General features: G+C 39.7%; 1 protein-coding gene across 3 annotated transcripts in view; it reads left to right on the top strand.

Annotated features, from left to right (window-relative positions):
* The window catches only part of HEATR3 (HEAT repeat containing 3), a 37,247-nt gene extending 13,372 nt beyond the window's left edge, over window positions 1–23,875 (top strand). The window contains exons 8-15 of one of the 3 annotated variants that reach the window (XM_059043832.2): window positions 2,719–2,809; window positions 2,916–3,073; window positions 3,361–3,443; window positions 4,861–4,997; window positions 11,626–11,714; window positions 16,668–16,811; window positions 20,140–20,316; window positions 23,104–23,875. In XM_059043832.2, the coding sequence (XP_058899815.1) occupies window positions 2,719–2,809; window positions 2,916–3,073; window positions 3,361–3,443; window positions 4,861–4,997; window positions 11,626–11,714; window positions 16,668–16,811; window positions 20,140–20,316; window positions 23,104–23,226 (1,002 nt within the window). In that variant the 3' untranslated portion in view covers window positions 23,227–23,875. Of the gene's footprint in view, window positions 1–2,718; window positions 2,810–2,915; window positions 3,074–3,360; window positions 3,444–4,860; window positions 4,998–11,625; window positions 11,715–11,983; window positions 12,092–16,667; window positions 16,812–20,139; window positions 20,317–23,103 lie in introns of those variants that run through there. The other 2 variants (XM_067020420.1, XM_067020421.1) reach the window with 2 other exon arrangements.
* The last annotated feature ends 439 nt before the right edge of the window (window positions 23,876–24,314 follow it).

Genomic DNA, 24,314 nt, shown 5'->3' on the forward strand with positions numbered 1-24,314 from the left:
AATACGAAAATGAAAAGGCCATCCTGCCCTTGAGTTGCTTGCAAATCGTAAAGCGGCTTAAAAATCATATCACCCCCTTTTGGTGCCAGAGGCTTGTATTTGAACCCCAAATTTACTCCTTGTCTCACTTGTGCATCTGAGTCAGAGTGGGTAGAATTTAAAATCAGTAAACAAGATGGACAAAGGCATAGCTATGAGCCTTGTCATTCCAAAGGGTGTTTCTAGAACCCCAGCAGCATCCGCTCAGGTATCACAGGGAGGTGAGTTACAGATCTGGGATCCACATGTGGAACATCAGCTATAACAGGTCAGGGTTTGGAGGCTCTTCTGCAGGTGCTGCATCGTGCTGACCAGGTCACTTTATCCTGCCGGATGCACACATACTATGTTTCCCCACCCCGAATTCCCATCAGAGCAGAAGTGGAAATTCCAGTTGGACTGTCAGGGGACTCTGAAAGATCGGACATCTCTGGCTGGGAGAACAGCACTCCTGCAGGGTTTCCCCATCTCCAGCCTTGCTTTCAGGGGCCCTACAGGGAATGAGTGAGTGGGGATTGAGATCCATGTGCACCAAGATGAAGTGCCACTGTTTAAAAGTATCGATATTTAACTGTTATTTAGAGATTCATTTCCCCAAGTATTACTTAGAAATAGAATTTTGGTGCTTAGAAAATGCAGTGTTTTCTCTTAACAAAAGCTTGCTTTTTAAAGCCTGTCACCATAGCTGAGTAGACTGGATGATTAACATGCCGATCAGGCAGCCAGTGTTTAAGTGCCAGTCGGGTGCTAAGCATCGTGCTGCCATGTGCCAGGAATACAAAGTTACAGCCAGGCAGCTCTGGTCTTTCACGCTGCCCAGTGGCTTGTGCAGGGATCCTTTAGAATCAAAACCCTTAATTGCATCATTTAACCTGAGAAGGTATAAGCACAAATCTGTAAAGAGAGAACCGACCCAAGTTGTGGCTGTAACATGCAGAAGTAGAACACTCCCTACCCAGCTTCCACAGTTAGCAGTTGTCAAATCACATTCTGTTTTCTTTCATCTATTTCCCTACCCACTCTCCCCTCTCAACTACTGAATATTTTGAAGCAAATCTCAGCTGTCATAACATTTCCTCTAGATTGGTTCTTTATGTCAATTTGATAACAATAAGAAGCAGGGAAATGTTCTGAGCAGGAAAGTCAGGTAAAGAAGTAGAACTTAGTTTCAGAGTTCTTCTAAGCCGGATCTTTGTAGGTTTTAAAGTGGATAAGAGCCCAGCAAAGGCATGTCTTATGTAGCTTTGAGTCACCTCTAAGAAATGTTTAGTTGAATATCATACACGCACAAAATGAGTAGGAATAGATTTTAGATACATTCTTTTCTTTTTAATTAATTAATTTTATTTTTGACTGCGTCTGGTCTTAGTTGTGGCACGCGGGATCTTTCATTGCGGCAGACGGGCTCCAGAGCACGTGAGCTCTGTGGTTGTGGCCCGCGGGCTCAGTAGTTGCAACGCATGGGCTTAGTTGCCCCGCAGCATGTGAGATCTTAGTTCCCTGAGCAGGGATTGAACCCGCATCACCTGCACTGGAAGGTGGATTCTTAACCACTGGACAACCAGGGAAGTCCCTAGATACATTCTTGCCGGCAATAAAATGAATATAAACATAGGGATTCCTATGCTACATCTATTAAATTAGCTATCTGCTTTTTTTTTTTTAAAGAATGTGGTTCAAAATTAGAGTTAAATAGTTGCACAAGAAGTTGCTGGAGGTTTAAAAATGAGTACAACATTCTGGAAAAGGAGAACAGGAATATGTCACAAGATCTATGGATGTGTTTTTAACCTTTGATCCAGTAAATCTGAGGAAATAAGTTAATCAAGTAATCTGAAATATTCCATGCTAGCGGAATGCTTAATAAATTATAATACATTCATTTAATGGAATATTTTACAGACATTGAAAAGACAATTAGAAAACTTTTGAAACTGCGAAACATTCAGACAACAAAATATACATTACTTGTAGCTTATGCACTGTTTTGGAGTGAAGCTATTTCATTTTTCATAGGTGACTTGAGAATTAAGGTCATATAAATTTATACAACTCATTTTGAGAATGTTAATTGATAAGTTAGGTTCATGTTATTTATTTCCAGAAGAAAAAGTCCCCCTCTTCCTTCAGTCTTTAAGAAATGCTTTATTGCAGTCTTCAAAGAAAGCCAGAAAGCAGCAAGCCCGTCTGCTCCTTAGCCAAGCTCTGTTGGTCACATAAGGGCCTGTTAGTAATTCTGGTTAATGAAGTCTTTTCCAACAAAATGTGTAAGCATCTAAAAGCAGGTTTGTTGTGTGTAAGTGCCTGGTGTCCAAAATGAACTCTTGTTTTAATCTTAGTATGCTGAGCTACTTCTTAACACATTAGATTAAGTTTCAGGGTGAGTTTAGTTCAGAATTCCTGAATATTTTTCTGTTCTCTCCAGCTAACTAAGCAACACTTAGAAAATAACCGTGCAGATAGATGGAAACCCGGTGAACAGTGGCACGCTGCACAGTGCCAGGGGGAATCATATGCCTGTTTGTCCTTCCAGCACGTTATGACTTTTCTTCTATTTACCCACCCCCACCCATGTCCTCTATTCCAAGTGCAAATATCAGTTAGTAGGCTTTAGCTAAGGAGAGTCACATGAAAATATTTTTCCACACATTTGAGAGTTGGTTGTTTGCTTTTTTTAAGCCCACCGACAAGGAGCTGAGGGAGACCATAGCGTTGCTGACAGCTCAGCAGACTGCTCTGGAAATCATTGTCAACATGTGCTGCAGTGAAGGTTTGTGACCCGTTCCCACTTAGACACCCTCCCCTGGACTGGGAGGGCAGCTTCCATGAGGAATATCTTAAACAGTCCAGTTCTGTGTGATCTGCACTCTTCCCAGATCCCACCGACGATGAATGGGAAGAGCTTTCCAGCAGTGACGAAAGCGACGCATTTATGGAGAATTCCCTCAGTGAAGGCGGTGGGCAGCTGCTGTCTCCCCTCTGCCTCTCCCATGAGGTTCACACCGCTCTCACCAACTACCTCATCCCGAAGAAGGTAATCTGTTTTCAGTCTAGGCTCATTCTAGAGCACAGGGAAGGCTTAAGAAAGCTGGTCCTTCTGTGTGCAAAAGAAGTACGCTAATACTGCCAGGTGTGGGTAATTGGTAAGATCTGGGAAACAAAACAATGAACAGCACTGGAGGTGGGCTGTTCAGAATTCCTGAGGACATCTTTATCAAGCCTAGCCATCTCACTTAGAAGTCACGTGTTGGGATATTATAAAGGAATCGTGTGTAAAAACCCTACTCTTTAACCTTTGCCTTACTTCTTTTTTAAATTTAGATTTTTGAGAAAACTGCCTTTCCAAACAGCATTGCAGTTGATGTGTGTTCTAGGAACCCCAGTTGGAAACCTTTGATTAGAAAGTAAGAACTTTTCTATTTTCAAAACCATTTGTCATTGTTATTATATGAAATGATGGACCATTAAATGGAAGATGCCGACTCCCCCCTCAAGAGCTCTCCCCCTGTGTCCTGTGTATGTTCCCTGGAGAAGTATGCGCATATGTGCACTAAGACAGGAGAGTGCACGTAGCAGTGCGGTTCACGGTTGCCCCAACTTGGAAACAACCTCAGTGTCCATCAGTGGCAGAATTGATAAATAAATGCTGACATAATCATACAGTAGAATACATACAGCTGAGCTACTTCTTAACACATTAGATTAACACATACAGCAATAAAAAATCTGAACTAGAACACTGACACTAAACTGTTTGATTTAGTGATGCATACATAGGTGGTAAACCTGTAAAGAAAAGCAAGGAAGTGTCTGCTATAAAAGTCTGGAGAGTGGTGACCTTTGGGGTCAAGGAGGTAGGGCGTGATAGGGAAGGGATAGGTGGGCTGTGAGGGCGCTAGCAGCGTTTCTTATTTTTTTTTTAATTGAAGTATAGTTGATATACAGTGTTGTGTTAGTTTCAGGTGTACAGCAAAGTGTTTCCGATATATATGTATTCTTTTTCAGATTCTTTTCCCTTATAGGTTATTACCCTATAGTTCTCTGTGCTATACAATAGGTCCTTGTTGCTTATCTATTTTATATATAGTAGTGTGTGTATGTTAATCCCAAACTCCTGATTTATCCCTCCCCCCCCTTTCCCCTTTGGCAACCGTAAGTTTGTTTTCTATGTCTGTGGGTCATTTCTATTTTGTAAATAAGTTCATTTATATCTTTTTTTTTTTTCAGTTTCCATCTATAAGCGATATCATGATGTTTGTCTTTCTGGCTTAGTTCACTTAGTATGATAATCTCTAGGTCCATCCATGTTACTGCAAGAGGCATTATTTCATTCTTTTTTATGTCTGAGTAATATTCCATTGTATAAATATGCCACATCTTCTTTATCCATTCATCTGTCGTTGGACATTTAGGTTGCTTCCATGTCCTTTAAATAGTGCTAGCATTGTTTATTTCCTACCTAGATGCACAGGTATTTGCTTTGTAAACTGTTAAACTCTGTATATTCGTTGAGCGCTTTATATAGTATGTCATATTTCACAATTTAAAATAATTTTAAAGATGCTGCCATGCATAGAAATTTTTCTCAAGCAGATTCCATGTGACTCATAAATGAGCTGTGCCTCGGAGGCCTTGAGTGCCCAAGCAGTTTGATCTGGTAGGATTAACAGTTCACTTTAAGAATCCTTGCTCACTGCCCTAGACCTCCTTCTGCTTACAGATGGTCCCTGTCAGAATCTGACACTTAGTTTCAAGGTCCGTGCTGAATTCTGCTGGGTTACTGTGAGAGGAACAGACAGCATTCTCTCTCTTCCTTTGCAGAATGAGCACTATACAATGCAGAGCCCTCGTGTGTCTCCAGAGCCTTGTCTCCCTCCTGGATGTGGACCATCTGGGAGGACCTGCAGCCCTTCAGACACTTGCACAGCATCTGTCACAACTGCTTTTTTCTCAGCCAGGTAAATATTTAGGCCTTAGTGTGAAAAATGACTGGGATGGAGCAGAATTTTGAAGGGCCAGGAACTTGGAGTTTGTAAATTATACACTGTCTCTCATCCAACCTGCAGAAACCTTTCCCAGACACTAGCAGTCATATATTTATAGTTGCTGGTGGTATAGAGTCAAAACAAAGTATGCAAGCAGGCCTCTGGGGTATATTTTTCTTTTTCATTAAAATTGCTTGCATCCAGTTATGTCAGGACAATTAAGGCTGCATCATCATAAATATTAGGGTTCATTAAGATATTTGGGTAATTTTCTATTCTTTAGTTTTCTTCTTAAATATAAAATCATTTGATTTACATTTTTTTGTTATTTTTTTGTTTGGTTGTTTTTTTGCGGGCCTCTCACTGTTGTGGCCTCTCCTGTTGCGGAGCAGAGGCTCCAGACGCGCAGGCTCAGCAGCCATGGCTCACGGGCCCAGCCGCTCTGCGGCACGTGGGATCCCCCCGGACCGGGGCACGAACCTGCATCCCCTGCATTGGCAGGTGGACTCTCAACCACTGCACCACCAGGGAAGCCCCTGATTTACATTTTTTTAAACATCTTTATTGTAGTATAATTGCTTTACAATGGTGTGTTAGTTTCTGCTTTATAACAAAGTGAATCAGTTATACATATACATATGTCCCCATATCTCTTCCCTCTTGCGTCTCCCTCCCTCCCACCCTCCCTATCCCACCCCTCTAGGTGGTCACAAAGCACCGAGCTGATCTCCCTGTGCCATGTGGCTGCTTCCCACTAGCTATCCACCCTACGTTTGGTAGTGTATATATGTCCCTGCCACTCTCTCACTTCGTCACAGCTTACCCTTCCCCCTCCCCATATCCTCAAGTCCATGCTCTAGTAGGTCTGTGTTTTATTCCTGTCCTACCCCTAGGCTCTTCATGACATTTTTTTCCCTTAGATTCCACATATTGATTTACATTTGATTGGGTGCTACAGATGTGTATGACAATTCACAAGGTTTGAGAGCACATAAGGTGGAAAGCCTCCCTCCTTTTTCTCACACTACCCAGTTCCTCTCCCAGAATTGGTCACTGTGACCAGTTTCTTGTGTATTCTTCCAGAGAGATTCTCGATACAAAAGTATATATGTGTATTTTTAAGGCAAATGATAGACTACCATACACACAACTCTACACCTTGATTTTTTTCTAACACATATCTTTCTTCAAATACCTTCACATGGTATAAGCTGAATCTCTGAGTTACAGGCATCTGATATGGATTAATTTCATTTGTATGCAGAAACCTAGAGAGATGCTGTACATTAGTTAGGTGTTCTTTTTTTTTTTTTAATTTTTACTGGAGTACAGTTGATTTACAATGTTGTGTTAGTTTCTGCTGTACAGCAAAGTGAATCAGTTATACATATATACACTCTTTTTTAGATTGTTTTCCCATGTAGGTCATTACAGAGTATTGAGAAGAGTTCCCTGTGCTATACAGTAGGTCCTTACTAGTTATCTATTTTATATATACTAGTGTGTATATGTCAGTCCCAATCTCTCAGTTTATCCCTCCCCCCCTTCCCCCTGGTAACCATAAGTTTGTTTTCTACACCTGTGACTATTTCTGCTTTGTACATCAGTTCATTTGTATCATTTTTTAGATTCCACATATAAGCAATATCATAGAATATTTGTTAACTGTTCTTTTTAAATGACCTAGCTGTACAGTGTATAATGCATGCTCTTCTAACAGATTGTCATAGTTCACTGTAGTAGAATCTCATTTAACTTCGCCACATTAAACTATAGGAGCTCAAACAAAACAGAGGAAGGAAATAGAGGTATTATACATAGTAAAGGGAAATTCTTCACGTTAGTCTATCCGGCATGTATGTCTGGAGTGAGGGTTAATATGGAAGATATGAATCTGGTCTATTTCTGTGCAAAACTGTTTAACATTTCCCCTTCTCAGACACAGTACTAAGTCCAAGAGCTGAAACTCTTAGAAGATCAAAATATAGTCACTTTTGACGAAATACAATTTTCTGTATAAGCATTCCTTCAAGAGTCGGTCTCTGATTCTTTAAGACATCTATCTTGCGCTCTATGAAGAGGTGCTGTGTATTTAATGGTGCATGTGTTAGAAGTTCTAGATTAATTTTTAAAGATTAAGTAAATATTTAGAAACTCATTATATAGTTATCAATATTTGTCAGTTAACAGGCAGAGTTTTCAAGTGATCTCAGGCTGTGTATTCTTTAGCTGGTGCCATCATGTGTAAACCACATGCCCAGCCATACCTAAGACAGGATGTCGAGCAGGATGTGAGCAGTGTTAGCCCCACTCCCGTTCCAAGCCCGTACTGGGCCAGCTCTGGAGTACAGAGGTGACTGGTCATTGTGAGCTGGCCAAATGATGACTATAGCTTTATATTTCTCTCCCAGCCTTATAAACCTAAAGAGATCTGGATGGCACGGGGGGCAAGAGGGATGGTTTCCGTCTGCCCACCAGGATGTCCTGTGGGGGGGTGGTTGGGGGAGACCGCTGTGGTTCATGCCCACTCCCATCCACACATTCCCGTGGGCCCCCTGCAGTGGGCAGGGCCAGATAGGGGAGGCCACAGCTAGGCCCCCAGGTGAGCAGGACCTACCCAAACGTCTTAGTGCTTCCAAGACCTGCTTAAACCTGAGAGAACCCTGTCTGCCCTAGTTTCACAATTGCCATCTCTTTCCTCTGGGCCATTTCTTGATGAGAGTCCAGTCAAGGTCCCACAAGCCCAATCCCCTGCCAGCGTGAAGAGTTTATTTCACTGGAAATAAGTGTACATATTCTGTGCCTCTGCTATGCAGAAAACACTTAGATGTGTTTCTCCTAGTTCAGCTGGCTATTCTTGGTCACTGGTACATGCACATTTATTACCTGGAAAGATCACAGGTAAACCATAACAAGCTGAGCCTTAGAGAAATAATGGAAAGTTTCTGAATTGTGAGAAAGTATAATTAAACACTTAGATTTTTAATAAATTCCAATTTCCTAGCTATTGTAGACATAACCTTTTTATCAGAATGAAATTTTTGATAAAGGATAATTGTTTATATTTATACTATTCTAGTATAGTCTTTCCAAATATTTGGGATTTATAAAATAGTGTAACCCTATGAGCTCTACATGGATAATGTGAACTGTTATTGAAGAATTTGGTGGGGAGAATGGGGCTAAATTTCTCTTTTTTGTGTTACCATGTTTGAAAGTTAAATGTATGAGGATCATACAGCTGTATTGTATTTAACTTGTTTTAGTTTTGATGCTGAAATACAGATCTGAATACTTATAAAATTTGTGATACATACCTACATAGATTTGTGGCTGACATCAGAGATAAAATGAGCAAGTTTTTAGTAGAATCTGGACCTTGTGTTCAAAACACCGACATCTTTGTCTCCTTCATTTAAAATATTGATCTTCAAAACATAAGAAATTTTTAGCAATGTTGTATTTGTAGATTGGGTCAGTTTGTCATTTGTTCCATTACATGGGTTCTAAAATCATTTAGGATTCCCTGCTACCCTAGATTTTGGGAAGCAGAAAGCTCATTTTCATTACAGTTAGAATGGTAGTAGCACCCATTCTGGGATATGTATTTTTATTCCATATCAGAACATTGAAAATCAGTCTGCAGAATTCACCTAAATATAACTTGCTGCTTGATTACTTGTGGGTTGACTGTTTACCTACATTTAGGTGTGCTACAAATTCTTAGGTACTGTACAAAGTTGTTGCAGGGAAAGACATTTTAAATCACCTCTTTTGTTTAACTTCTTTTGACAGTTACTTAATTTCTTTTGACAATACCACGTCTTGACCTTTTACTGAGAATTTCTCAGAAAGGCAGAGTTGTTTGAACTTCCTTCCCTAATTTGGATATATGACCAGAAATGTGAATTAAATAAAAATCATCCAAATTTAGGGGAAATATGAATTTCACATAATGTAAAATAGTAGTCTAGTTTAGATTAGGATTTTGAATCTTAGGTAATTGTTACTTTCCTAAGAATAGAGGATAGAAAAAAATATTGGTTCTGAGATGTGTTCTAGTTTGTATCAAGTTAGTTCTTCATAACATGGTTTAATAGTTTTATGTGCAGCTGACAGATTTCCAGGACTACACTTACATCTTTAATCAAATATAAGTTACTTTTCAGAGCCAGTATGGTGACTTTTGGAAGTTTAATAGTAACAATTTTATACCAATTTTTGAGGGCCTGTTAGGTACTAGGTTTTATGAGCTAGGCATTTATTATTCCACCTGCCTGATGAGGACGCTGAGATTTAGAGGTTTAGGAACTTTTTTCAGGGGGGTTCCTTCTTTTAACAACTATTTATTTATTGACTTACTTTATGCCTTGCACTATTCTAGGTCCAAGATATACAGGCATAAACAAGATAGGCAAGGCTGCCATGCTCATGGAGCTTGCATTTTCATATAAATAAAGGTTTAAGGTCATTTTGGCTAGGAAGAAAGAACATAAAAGCAGAATGGTATGAGGTGTCGCACTACTTAGTATGGAATGGCCCTTTTGAGGAGCTAACACTTGGGCTGAGACCAAAATGAGAGGTCACATAATGTCAAAGGCTGGATTCTGTCCCTGGTCTGTCTGATCCTAAAGTATCCTAGTATCTGTTCTGTGATACTTACAGGAATTCCCTACCTCTTTGCATAACATATATCTGAAAATGAAAAGAGCTGAAAGATAAAACAAGCCTTGATTCCAGTCTTTGCAGAAGTTGCCTTGCTCTCATGCAGCCCAGAGAAGGGCATCAGAATCTTTATTTGGCCAAGGGCACCATAGAGGAGAAGGACAAAGTGTCTACTGCTATATAACAAATCACCCCAAAACTTGGTGGCTTAAAACAGCAGTAATCATGTGCTATTTCTCATGGTTTCTATGGGTCAGGGATTTAGAAAGGGTCCAGTGGAGATGGTTTTCTGTACCCCATGATATCTAGGCCAGCGTTTCTCAACTGGCAGCAGTTTTTGCCCCCGAGGACTTTTGTCAATGTCTGGAGACATTTTTTATTGTTACAATTTGGGGGTTGCTGCTGGTACCTAGAGGGCAGAGGCCAGAGATGTTGTTAAATATCCTAGTGCACAGGGGAATCCACATGCACCACAAAGAATTATCTGGTCCAAAATGTCCATAGTGCTGAAGTTGAGAAACCCTAGCCTAGGGCCTCTGCTGGAAGACTGGGAGCCAGAATCATCTGAGGCCTATTCAGTCTCATGTCTGGTAGTTGGTTTGGGGCTGTCAGCCAGAAGACCCACCTCTGACCCCTTCGTGTGATCTGGGCTTCCATAATATGGTGGCTGGGTTCCAAGGGCGAGAGTTGAGAGAGAGGAGAGAGCAAAGGCATGTGAGTCAGGTGGAAGTCATGCCTTTTACCACTTAGCCTGTCACTTTCACATGTTGTCCTGGTTGAAGAAGCCACAAAGTCCCACCCAGGTTCAAGGGGAAGGGAAGTAGACTCCACAGTCTTCATGGGAAGTGGCAAGGTTCTGCAAGATCATGCAGAACTGGAAATACTGTTGTGGCTATTTTTTTAAATTTTAAATCAATTTATTGGTTTTTTTTAAAAAATTAATTTATTTTTTTATTTGTTTTTTTATTTTTGGCTATATTGAGCCTTCGCTGCTGCATGCGGGCTTTCTGTAGTTGCAGTGAGCGGGGGCTACTCTTCGTTGCAGTGTGCAGGCTTCTCATTGCGGTGGCTTCTCTTGTTGTGGAGCACGGGCTCAGGGCACGCGGGCTTCAGCAATTGTGGGCTCTAGAGCACAGGCTCAGTGGTTGTGGCGCACTAGCGTAGTTGCTCCGCGGCACGTGGGATCTTCCCAGACCAGGGCTCGAACCCGTGTCCCCTGCATTGGCAGGAGGATTCTTAACCACTGAGCCACCACTATTTTTGGAAAATATAACCTATCACACCACATCAGTCGCTTTCCCTTCCCACCAAAGGGGTTAGGGAGCTAGCTCACCTAGGCGGTCTCACCCTCCTATATGGCTATGTTAGCATAATTGTTTATTGCTGTTGTTCTGTTTATCCTGTGTGGGCAGAAGGGACAATAAGAAAAGAGTAAAAATGAGCAAGAGTGGAAAGGAGAAGTTGGGTCAGTAAAAACCACAGGAGCCACTGAAAACCAGAGGCATAGTGGCCTGGCCCCGCACAAGCAACACTTCTTGGCTGGGCAGTGGGCTTGGGTTGGCGAGGAGGCACTCTGACTTGGGAGATGACTCTACCCTATGTCTGCCCAGCACCGTGATAGCAATCTGTGAAAAGCCGAATTCAGTCTACAAAGGTTGTCTCAGGCTTATCATGTGCTAAAGTGTGAGTTAAATGAAAATCCAGCATCTACAAGTCAAGGACTGTCAGGACTATCCTGATTATTTCAATTGTGGTCATCTTTCAAACTCAAATACACAGTTCACAGGGAGCTGTGAACTGGAAATTTGGGCTTAAATATCAAATGTTTTTAATTATTGTAGCATATATGAACATGCTTTGTTTTGACTCTTTTTTATAAAATAACTCTTCTTAGAGAAAGACAAAAACAAATTTATATTTCACTTTTGTGTTTTAGATTTTGCTAAGCACGTTGACTTTTTAGAAGCCATAAGTAGTGCCTTGAGGGCCCTTTTGCAAACAGTGGCCTCCAAGAACATTCCTCAGGTAAGGTTTTAAAATTTCTATGTGAAACTAGCAAAGATTCTATATTATGGAGGCAAAATTTATTGCTTAACTGTTTTTAAGTATTTATTTCTATTGAACTGTAAAGTGGAAACAAAAGTACTGAAAGTATAAAAGTAAAATCTTTTCCTTCTCCCCACCACCCCCATCAAAACATACACAGTTTCTTAGTTGATATAATGTGTTTGGCATTTGTGTTGTAAGTATTTTCTCTGGAAATCATTTGTCTTTTTTAAAACATTTTATTACAGAAATTTTCAAGCGTGTACTCCAGATCCTCCACAGTGAGCTATCTGCACCTCTGTGATAGGTGCCTTATCACTTTTATTTTTTACTTTTCATGAAGGAAATTTTCAAACATTTCTGAAAGCAGAGATAATAGTATTGTTACCTGAAAGCATTATCTTATCACCAAGTGTCTACAAGTTGCCAACATCTTGTCATTCTTGTTTCTTTCACTTTCCCTACATTCTTGTTTTAGCTTCTTGGAATAGTTAAAGCAAATCATATTATTTCACCCATGAATGTTTTATTGTGTGCTTCATTATGTGTCTGTGACAGAAAATGAACTTTTAAAAAACTTAACCGCAATACCATTATCCCAAACCCCCAAATCAACAGATGTTTTAAAATTATCATTTGATATGCAGTCTGAGTTCAGTTTTCCCTGATTGCTTTTAAAATGTCTTTTTTTTTCAATTGGTTTGTTCAAATCAGCATCTAACTAGGATCCATGTATTGTTCTTAGTTGATATTTTGGTCTCATAAATACATATATTTTAACAGGTTTAGTGAGATTTAATTCACATACCATACAGTTCACCCATTTAAAGTATACAATTCAGTAGTTTTTAGTATACTGACAGAATCTTAAATCTCTGAATTTATAACATTTCCCCTGCCTGCCCCCCTTTCCCCATACTATTTATTCATTGAAGAAGCTATTGGGCTTCCCTGGTGGCACAGTGGTTGAGAATCCTCCTGCCAATGCAGGGGACATGGGTTCGAACCCTGGTCCGGGAAGATCCCACATGCCGCAGAGCAACTAAGCCCATGCACCACAAATACTGAGCCTGCACTCTAGAGCCCGTGAGCCACAACTGCTGAGCCCATGAGCCACAACTGCTGAGCCTGCACACCCAGATCCTGTGCTCTGCAACAAGAGAAGCCACCGCAGTGAGAAACCCATGCACCGCAATGAAGAGTAGCCTCTGCTCACCGCAACCAGAGAAAAGCCCGCGTGCAGCCAAAAATAAAGACCCAGTGTAGCCAAAAATAAAAAAATAAATAAAGTAAATACATTAAAAAAAACAAACAGAAAATGCCATAATTCTAAAAAAAAGAAGATACTGTCATCTGTCCTAAACAATTTTCCCCATTCTCAGATTTGACTGCTTAAACAGTTATTATTTAACAGTCCCTCTGTCTCCCATATTTCCTATAAATTGGGAGCTAGGTCTAGAGCCTTAATTAGATTCAGGATCAGATTTTTTAAGCAAAAATAATTCATAGTGCTGTATGTGTATTCTACTTTTATATCACAAATCACATATTGTTGTAAAATAGTGATGTTAAGATTAATCAATGGATTCACTTGTAGCAACCAGTGATTTTTTGTTGTATACATCCACTATTTCATTAGGGTTTGCAAAATGGAGATATCCTAATTTTGTCATTCCTTTTAAAGCATTTATTAGCTGTGATTCTTCTATAAATGAAAACTTCCTGTTTCATCAATTAGTTGGTAACTTTGAAATAAATTTCATACCAAAAAAGATAGGGTATGATTGTCCCTCCCCCCACCCCACCCTTTTTTCTAGAATAATGAGTTGGTGTCCTAGCAGTCTCTAAAAATGACCAGTTTTTTAAACTGTCATTAAAAACTCATTATTAGTTACTTTACCCTACAGAATATAGTTAATAATTTCAAAATAATGGTATTATTACTAACAATAACACTACAGAATGCAGTTTAAGATTTCTTTGTGATTCTTCATGTCCTTAGGGAAAAAAATCCCTCTAGGACTATACAAATTACTGTATTTTAAAGTTGCTTGAAAAGTTCTCTTTGTGGCTTGTTATAAAGTTAGCTTCAGTTTCAGCTTTTTTTAAAGCATTTTTTGTTTGCTTTAATTTTTATTTTTTTATTTTTATTTTTTAAAATAAATTTATTTATTTTTGGCTGTGTTGGGTCTTTGTTGCTGGGCACAGGCTTTCTCTAGTTGTGGCGAGCGGGGGCTACTCTCTGTTGTGGTGCACAGGCTTCTCATTGCGGTGGCTTCTCTTGTTGCGGAGCACAGGCTCTAGGCACGTGGACTTCAGTAGTTGTGGCACGTGGGCTCAGTAGCTGTGGCATGCGGGCTCTAGAGCACAGGCTCAGTAGTTGTGGCGCACGGGCTTAGTTGCTCCACGGCATGTGGGATCTTCCTGGACCAGGGCTCGAACCCGTGTCCCCTGCATTGGCAGGTGGATTGTTAACCACTGCGCCACCAAGGAAACCCTAATTTTTATTTTTTAATTATATAGAATATTTACACGGTTTCAGAGTTTAAACTGAAACAAGATATATTCAGAGAAAAATATGGTATATACATACTATGGAATAGTATTCAGCTTTAAAGAAGAATGAAATTCTGATACATGCTACTGCATGGATGAACCTTGAAGACATTATGCTAAATGAAAGACACAAAAGGACAAGTATTGTATGAATCCTCTTATGAGGAACCTAGAGTAGTGAAATTTGTGGGACAGAAAGTAGAATAGTGGTTACCAGGGGTTGAGGTGAGGGTGGGGTGTGTGGGGAGACATTGTTTAATGGGTACAGGGTTGCAGTATGGAACGATGAAGAAGTCCTGGGGATGGATGGTGGTGATGGTTGGTAGCACAGCAGTGTGAATGCACTGTACTTACTGCCACTGAACTGTACTTTTAAAAATGATTGAAATGCTAAGTTTTATGTATATTTTATCCCCCCCCAAAATATATATATGTATATATTTAGAGAGGTCTAGCTTCTGTCCCTTTGCCCCTGTTCTTTCCTTTGTGCCATGGGTAATCATCCTTTTTGATTTTTTCATTTATCATTCTGTTGTTCTTTTTTGGAAAACATAAGCAAAATATGTATGTATTTGTATTTCACTCCTTTTCTTAAAAGTAGTGCTTCTGTACTTTGCTCTTCTCCCTTATTTGATCATCATAGACATGTTTCTCGTTTCTTTTTTACAGCTTCATCTCAGTCCAATGTGTACATATTCCATATTCAACATGTCTGCATTGATGGATATTTTAGTTGTTTCCAGTCTTTTGCTGTCACAAATAGAACTGCAATGAATAGCCTGTTTACAGAAGTTCTGTTGTGTTTCTGCCATTGTGTGTTTGGGATCGATTCCTAGAATTGGGCTTGCCGGCTCAGAGGACAGATGGATTTGTAGCTTTGCTCTAGGTATTGCTGTAGTCCCCTCCTTAGAGTCTGAGCCGTTTCGAATCTCCACCAGCAGCAGTTTGAGAGTGCCTGTTCTGTCAGAGCCTCACCAGAAGAATAGGTTGGCAAAATGTTGGATTTTAAGTGGTCTGATGGGCGAGAAATTATATCTCAATTTTAATTTGCATTTCTCTTACGGTGAGGAGGTTGGACATCTTTTCATGTGTTTTAAGGGCCTTTGCATTTCTTTTTCTGTAACTTTTCCCATCTTTTGCCAGTTTTGCTATCAGATTCGTGGTCTCTTTCCTCTTTGTGTATAAGGGCAGATCCTAGGGCTTTGCCCCCAGTCTACTGAAGCAGAAACTCTGGGGAGGAGCCCAGAGATATCTGTTTTAACAAGTTCTCTAGGTGATTGTCATGCACTCTGAAGTTTGAGAACCACAGTTCTAAACCGTCCTCACTGCTTCCTTTCTAAAATCCTCCAGTTCTGAGTACCATGTCACTAGACCACACCACCCTACCTCTCTTGGTTACAGTTACCCACCATCCCCAAGGGCGCCCCTCGTTCCTTGAAGATTCCTGCTGTTGGGCTCTGTTACTTTTCACTGGTCCCATCATGGTCCTAGGTGATTTCAGAATCCACGTGGATGCTCTTCCCAGGAACCTGGCTTAGCAGTTCTTGGGCCTCCTTTCCTCTGGTGGCCTGTCTTCCTTCCGTCCTTAGTCATTGCATGGCCACACCTCTAGAGCAGTGCTAACCCAGACTTGGCCCTATTCCAGAGGTTAATGGGAAGTCTCTGGTGTTTTACTGTTAAATATAGTACATGATGTTAGCCTCTAATATATACTCTTTAAATTTTTCTCTTTGTATATTTGAGAATTTTTTTCAAGAACATAACTTCTAAAAAGAACATAACTTCTGACCCTCAGTTTCTATGAAAGGGAAAGTGACATTTGCACTCTCTTGTGATACCTGTGTCCACGTGTGTGTTCAAATCAGCTTAAAATGAAAATTATCACTACTTGGTGGAAGCACTATATAATTTCATGGGTTTTACAATTGTTAATGACTTACCATAACACACAAATCTCAGAGTCAGTTCTTACCTTGTATAGATTTCAGCCCATTTTTATTAAAGCTGCATGATCCTATTTACATTTTCAAAACATTTTTTATGATCAACGTTGAAAAGAAATTAGAATCTCTTTGGTCTGTGTACCTCTGAATGAAAGTCTTCAAATGAGACAAATAGGAACTGAAGGGTCTTTTACAGGCTTACAGCCGTGGGATAAAGTAAGTGGTGACAGTGACATGAGCGGGCCTCGTCCTAGTTAGAGTTACCAACGTTATTAATGAGTGATTAGAATATGTAATAACTTCTCCACCGAGAGTGTGTGTCACTTGTAGCATCGTGCCTCTTGTAGAAGAGACTCCTGCCAATCCCGTTGCACATGCTGTTGGAATTGGCTGAGTTTAACGTGCTAAATACTCTCTCCTTCTCTTTCAACAGTGCATGACTCCCGACCAGCTGTTGACACTATGCAGAGCAGGCATCCATAGTAGTAATGTTGGGGTGAGAGTAAATGTGGTTAGTATTTTAGGAATCACTGGCAGCGTCCTAGCCAAAGAAGATGGCACACTTGACACTCTTAAGGTAAAAACAGTATGCTTCCAACCTAAATCATTAGAAATGGGAGAAGAGTGACTATTGGTGTGGGATTTTGAAAACTTCTGTGGACTTCATGAGAAGAAATCATATCAAGAAGTTGCTTACTGGGGCCTTCTCTGGTGGTCCAGTGGTTAAGACTCCAAGCTTCCAATGCAGGGGGTATGGGTTTGCTCCCTGGTCAGGGAACTAAAATCCAGCCTACCGTGCAGCACAGCCAAAAAATAAAACTAAAATATATATATATATATATATATATATATATTGCAAGAAAAAGAAAAGTTGCTTACTAAGGTATATTATTAAAATATACCCTTTGGCTTAATCTAACTCCATGAATCAGATAGGTACTTGAAGAATTGTCGCATTTTGCCATTTAACTTTACTCCGGAGATGCTTTATCAAAAATAAATTTGTCTTCAGTGGAAGGCCAAGGTTCAAAGTTGTTAAAGATGCCTCTGCCTTTGCTGTTGCGTTAAATGTGTACATGTTGTATTCTCCTACTGATGAAGGAACAGTCCAGACAGTTTCCTCAGCACACCAGGCTGTAGTGCCTTCTGCACAGAGCCACCTAGTTCATCCTAAGACCTCTCATAAATTTTAAGCAGCAACTCTGGTAGTGCCAGCACATGAGGAACTCACTCAGCGTGTTTGCTTCCAGCCCTTTATCTCAACAAGTTGCTTAGGAACTGCACTGCCAGAGATACAGCCTAGTAACTAAAAGAACAGTAATAGTAAAATTACCCTTTGTTGTGCTAATCATAATTGCTGAAGTGTAGATTGCTAATAATGGATTATAAACTGATTATTATAAAGTATTTCTTAACTTGCTAAGAGGTAAACAGTGTGACTGGTTTTTTTAGAAGCTTATTTTGAAAAGGTGATATATGCACATAGCAAAACATTTAGGAAAGTAGAAAAGAATCTATAGTGCAAAGACACATCTCCACTCCTAAACATCCGGTCCCCCATTTGCACTCTAGAGAGGCAGCCACTGTTACCCATCTCTTCTGTGTCATTCCAGGGATTTTGATATATAGACACAAAGTGAGAGAGCATGGCTGTGTGGCTCTGTACGTGTACACATTTACCGATGAGCATGTGTAGGTATAATCACTTCCCACCCCTTAAGACTGTAAGGTCCAAGGTCCACTTTAGGGGAACAGCGAGTTTTTCTCAGGCATAACGTAAGATTCCTAAAATATTTTTATTTAGTCAACATTTTTAAACATGAAGAAAAGTAGAAAGTACAGTAAATGTTTGTATAGCCATCAAACGTATTTAAGAATTACTAGTTTTCTGTCGTATATACTTCAAGTAGTTCCTCCGCTGAGTGTGTTAAAGTAAAGACATCCTGGTATTTTGCCCCTATGGGTTCAGTATGCATGTCTTAAAAAGAGGGGCACTCTCTTATATAGCCACCATTATGCTGTACACAATTAACAGTTTTTTCTTAATATGTCTAATACCTGGTCCATATTCAGAACTTTCCAGTTGTTCCAGAAATATCTATTTATGGATAGTTTGTTTAAACCAGGTTCTAAGTAAAGTCTACATGTTGTGCTTGTTTTGGGGTCTTCTAAGCCTCTCTTCATCTAGAGCTGTGTTCCTTCTAGCACCACCTCCCAACACCTGTTTTTTCCTCAGCTCCTGGGTTGGTTGGCTTATAATGTTCAGCCTTCTGGATTTGTCTGATTGCTTCCTTGTGGTGTTAAGTTTGTTCCTTTATCCTCTGAATCTCCTGCAAGGTGGAAGTTAGATCTAAAAGCTAGGTTAGATTCAGATTAATCTTTTCAGTAAAACTACTTCATAGGTGATGCTGTATATTTCATGTTATAAGATATTAAATTTAAATACTATCCTAGAGGTTATCTAGACCACTTATATTCAGATGAGAAAATTGAGGCCCAGAGTGGGTAACAGACTGTCCCGGAGTCACCCCGTTACTTATGGTAGAGCTGGAGTTTGGACTCAGCATTTCTTAAATTTATTTTATTTTATTTTATTTCATTTATTTTATTTTTGGCTGTGTTGGGTCTTCGTTGCTGTGCGCGGGCTTTTCTCTGGTTGCGGTGAGCGGGGGCTACTCTTTGTTGTGTTGTGCAGGCTTCTCATTGCAGTGGCTTCTCTTGTTGTGGAGCACGGGGCTCTAGGCGCGTGGGCTTCAGTAGTTGTGGCTTCTGGGCTGTAGAGCGCAGGCTCAGTAGCTCAGTAGCTGTGGCGCACGGGCTTAGTTGCTCCGCGGCATGTGGGATCTTCCCAGACCAGGGATCGAACCTGTGTCCTCTGCATTGGCAGGTGGAGTCTCAACCACTGCACCACTAGGGAAGCCCTGAACTCAGCATTTCCACTCTCCCACCCGTAATACCAGATGTGCACATTGCTCTTAAGACATAAAGTGTGAAGCAGAATAGCCAAAATAAAATAACTTTACTCTTAAACAATTCTTTGCAGGTTGGGAATGGTCTATTCATTAGCTAGCTAATTGTGAAAAAAATGGGTAGATGTTAAAAATCATCACAGTGAAGCAAAATGAGATTATGTGCTCTGTATTTTTTAAATTGTCTTAGAGTGTTTTTCATGTAATTTAAAAAGCAGGGTTTTTTGTTACAGATAATATTTATATGCATTTTGACACCATGGGAAAAGCCTTTTTGATGGAGATAGAAGGGAAATTTTAATAACTTCCAGTATCTTTCTTATATCATTTATGGATCTTAATTCATTTTATTTAGGAATATAAACTCTAAGATTTTTTTTTCTTTTGCCATACGCGGGCCTCTCACTGCTGTGGTCTCTCCCGCTGCGGAGTCCGGACGCGCAGGCCCAGTGGCCATGGCTCACGGGCCCAGCTACTCCGTGGCATGTGGGATCCTCCCGGACCAGGGCACGAACCCGTGTCCCCTGCATCGGCAGGCGGACTTTCAACCACTGCGCCACCAGGGAAGCCCTAAACTCTAAGATTTTACATTTATCTTGCTTATGTTATACTTGGTATTTTTATAAATATATGTTGCCTTTGATCTTTTTAAAGTTTTAATTTTCCCCTAGCATTTATTTATTTATTTATCTATCTATTTATTTATTTATTGGCCACAACGCATGGCTTGTGGGATCTTAGTTCCTCAACCAGGGCTCGAATCCATGCCCCCTGCAGTGGAAGTACAGAGTCTTAACCACTGGACTGCCAGGAAAGTCCCTCCCTAGCATTTTTATGTAAAATTTTATGCGTGAATTGTTGTCACCTTTAGATTTAGTACTTATTTCGAAAGCTGACTTAGTATATTGGATGATACCTGTGTTTTGTTGTCTCCAGACCATCGGGTGCTTTCTGCTTGAGGTTGCCACCAAAGATCCCTCCCTTGTAGTAGCAGGAGAGGCTTTGGATGCCCTCTTTGATGTTTTTGCAGATGGTAAAGAAGCTGAAAGGGCCTCAGTTCAAATTAAATTGTTATCTGCTCTGAAAGAATTCCAGCCAGTCTTCAAAATGAAGGTATGTAGCATTTTATTTAGAAGTACTGAAGTCTCAGCATTCTATGGGAGGAGGGTGTGTGTGGATCCCTCCGTGCAATCTCAGTGATTCATACAGCACTTCATCCCCGGTTCTGTGTAAACGCTTGTTGGCTGAGTCAGGGCTCAGTCTCCCTTTCTGTTGAATCACTGTGACGTGAGCCAAAATGGTGTCGACACGTTCCTCTTTCTGCAGCAGTTTAGAAATGTTAACAATGCTTATGTGTAAGCACTACAGTCTGGCCTGCAAAGCACTTTCATAGACATGTTAAATTTATTTTATATCATGTAATGCATTATAGGCTGATTTCATTGTTACGAATATTTCCCTTTGGTGCTCTGATAAAAAGGCAAACAAACTCCAAGGTGGCTTGTAATGGAGAACGTAGCTACCTTCATTTGCCCTTTTATTGATTGATTGATTGATTGATTCATCAGAAGCATCAAAGCTAATAACTTTGAGTCAAAAAACTAATGTTCAAAAACTGTTTTAGTGGTTGGGGGAAGGCAACCAGAAATTTTTAAAACAGCGTTTGATCACATGTCCACAAATTTAAGTTTATCAGCTCTCCTCTTATCTAAATCTATTTCCTTTTGAGAAATAAAAATATTTGTATTTTTTGCTTTTACATTTTAAATTAAACTTTTGCTTTTAAAGCTTTGTCAAGAGAATAGAGGCTTTAATGGAAAAGTAGCTTACTTTTGTTGCTTTCCAATATGTGTTTCTTTTCTCTAACAAGCTTCTAAGGCAGAATTCAGTTCCTGTGGCCAGAACTCTGTAATAAGTTTTTAGGTGAATGTTATTGTATGTTTAGAAATTTAAACTTTTTGAATTTTTTTTAAGGCGTAAAAAATAGCTTTCTTTTGCAGAAGAAAAAAGTAGCAGCACATGCCATGCACATTCTGTGTCATAGTTACATTAGTATTAGTATTAGTTTAGGAACATTAATAATTGGTTTGTTTTTAACATTTTCATGTTTTGGCATCCCACATTTAAAAATGTAGTGATAGTGGCTGACACTTATTGAGTTAAGCTTGACTTTAGTCTTGAGGGGGGAAAATTGATCAGTTTACTCTTAATTATGCTTTGTTTAAGCCTGTAGTTTTGTTTGTTGGTTTGTCTGGGTTTTGTTTTGTTTTGAGATATAATTGACATATAGTGTTAGTTTTAGGTATACAACATAATGATTGGATATATGTATATATTGCAAAATGATTACCACGATAAGTTTAGTTAACATTCATCACCACACATAGTTACAAATTTTTTTCTTGTAATGAAAAGTTATAAGACCTACTTTCTTAGTCACTTTCAGCTATATACTACAGTGTTGTTAACTGTCATCACCTTGCTATACATTACATCCCCAGGACTTATTTCTCTTATACAGTTGATCCTTGAATAACACTGGGCAGATCCACTTAAATACACAAGATTTTCTTCAGTGGTAAATACTGCAGTACTACATGATCCGTGGTTGGTTGAACCCGTGGCCAACAGTAAACTTACACCCAGATTTTTGACTGGGGGGTGGGGAGTTGACGCCCTAACCACTGCATTGTTCAGGGGTCAGCTGGAACTGAAGTGTGTACCTTTTGTGACCACCTTCACCCATTTTACCCACCCCGATCCCCACGGCCTAGTGTTTATTTTTTAAGCAGTGAGAAGTTTTATTCCCACCTGTTCCCTGTCTCATGGGTAACCAAATTGAATGGTGTTTGTCTAAGCAAAGACAAATGCACCTTAGTATTTTCCCCCTTTATTATCCAAAAGGTAGTATAATATATTCACATTCCTGCACTTTATGTGCTTTTACTTAACACTGTCCCCTAGAGACATTTCCATACCAGTACATGGTGGGTGTCCACATTGTTCTTAAAGATCACAGGCCCTTTAAACTTCTGAAAAAGCAGTCTGCATGGTAAGGAGAAAATACCCCCTTTCCCTGCAGCTGCAAGGAAAAGCAGATGCAGTTGAGTCATCAGACTCTGTAGAAGCAAATGCTTAGAGAGCAGTGATGTAAACTGTGAACTAGGAAAGTAACCCCTAACCTCTGGAATGTCCACTGTTCTGATTGATTTTCCTACTTAATATGCATTGCAGTGATGGTGATATTTAATTGTTTTTCTTTTCTCAAAGCTATAAAGCCCTGATGAAATTTCTCTGTTAGCCAGAATGGCAGCATATAGTTTTTTATATGAAGCTCCTTTGTGAATGAAGCCAAAGTTGCATTAAAGGCTGTTTGGTATATATTTAGCCTCAAATTGCATCTAAACACAATATAAGACATTTTACCAAAAAACTTATTTAGAGCAGCTGTCCTCAAAAGTGTCCTCTATCCTCAGCACCAGCATCACCTGGTAACTTATTACAAATGCAAATTCTCAGGCCCAGCTCCAGACCTACTGAAAATCAGAAACTGTGTGGCTAGGCCCACCAGTCTGTTTTTTAACAAGCCTTCCAGATGCTAAAATTTGAGAACCATGGCTCTGGATTAGAGGCGAGGTATATAGTTCACATACCATACAACTCATTCTTTTGAAGTCTGCACTTCAGTTGGCTTCTTATAACTATCATTTAAAAGGTGCACAATCTTAATTTATCTTTATTATGGCTAATGTACTGTGTTCCATCACCTTGGAAGTGAAAATGTTTCACCAAAATCTGACTGCTGTTTGTTCTAAAAATAAATACACCACAAATTAAATACTTTCTTATTTAAAGGAATTAGTGATATATACCAAATCACATATAATATTTTTTTGGCAGATACGGAAAGAAGGGAGAGCTAAATACAGTCCAGATCAACTGTGTGTTCTTGACAACGTGAAGATGAACTTGAGAAGGTTTGTTGCTTATCAAGAAACTGTTGAGAAAAGACTGACTACTTGAAAGAGACCAGTCCTCACCTCAAAGCGTTCAAAGCTGAAGAATACTAGAGGCTTTCCTTTCAGTGTGTGTGTTCCTGAAAGTCATTTTTTAAGGCGTGTACACTAATTTGAAGTTCATTAAAACTCCAGAACCTATCAGAAAGTCTTTAAAGCTCTGGGATCTGTGTGGCATTTCTAGTGCTCTCAGAAATGTTTCCAACATGTTTTAATCACTGGAAACACAAAGAGTGGAAACACAAGGAAATCTCAGGTGCTTCTTCATGAGCAGTGAAGACACTTCCAAACAATCATGTTTTCCTTGAATTTTGCAAAAACGGAAAATCCAAAGCATTGCTTGGATGCTCTTTTAAGCCATTATCATTTTATATTAGCTGAATCTTTGACTGAAAAATGAAGACAAGCTTTATAAATTTTTTTTGGTATGAAGTGTATCAATTATGCTTACCTTTTGTGAAGAGGGGAGTGAGTTGGAGTCATATACCACTATTTAGCAGACTATACTACTAGCTAATGAGCTCATGAGGTCGTCATCATCCTCTGTACAATAGGATCTGATCGGATACTGCTTTGGAACGTCACTCTTTATTTAATTTGATATGGAATCAGAATTGGAAGAATATGTTTTTTAATAAATAACTTTTTAATTGAAAGCTTTGTGTCTTCAAAAATCTTTTTTAAAATATCAGATAATCCTATTACTGCGTGTTTGCTTGCTAATGGATCTTGCTTTGAATATATATGTGTGCTATTAAAAACAACACTTTATAGCAAGAATCTCTGGCATTACTATCAATGTCCTTGAAGTAGTGCGGTGGCAGGTGGAGCAAAGGGAGGGAGTTTCAGTGCACATTATTGTCAGAGTGGGGCCCCTGGGCCAGGTCTGTTGTCTGTCCATTTGCCTGATCAGAGGAGTTGTTGGAGATTTGAAAATTTACCCACTGTAGATCTCAGTTGACCTGTTAAAAGGCCCAATACCCAGCACAGAACTTAACTTTAGTTAACGTCCATCACCTCATAGTTACATTTTTTTTCCTTGTGGTAAGAACCTTTACCATCGACTCAGCAACTTTCAAATGTGCAGTACGGTAT

This window comes from Kogia breviceps, chromosome 18 (genome assembly GCF_026419965.1).
Source record: "Kogia breviceps isolate mKogBre1 chromosome 18, mKogBre1 haplotype 1, whole genome shotgun sequence".
NCBI classification, from domain to species: domain Eukaryota; kingdom Metazoa; phylum Chordata; class Mammalia; order Artiodactyla; family Physeteridae; genus Kogia; species Kogia breviceps.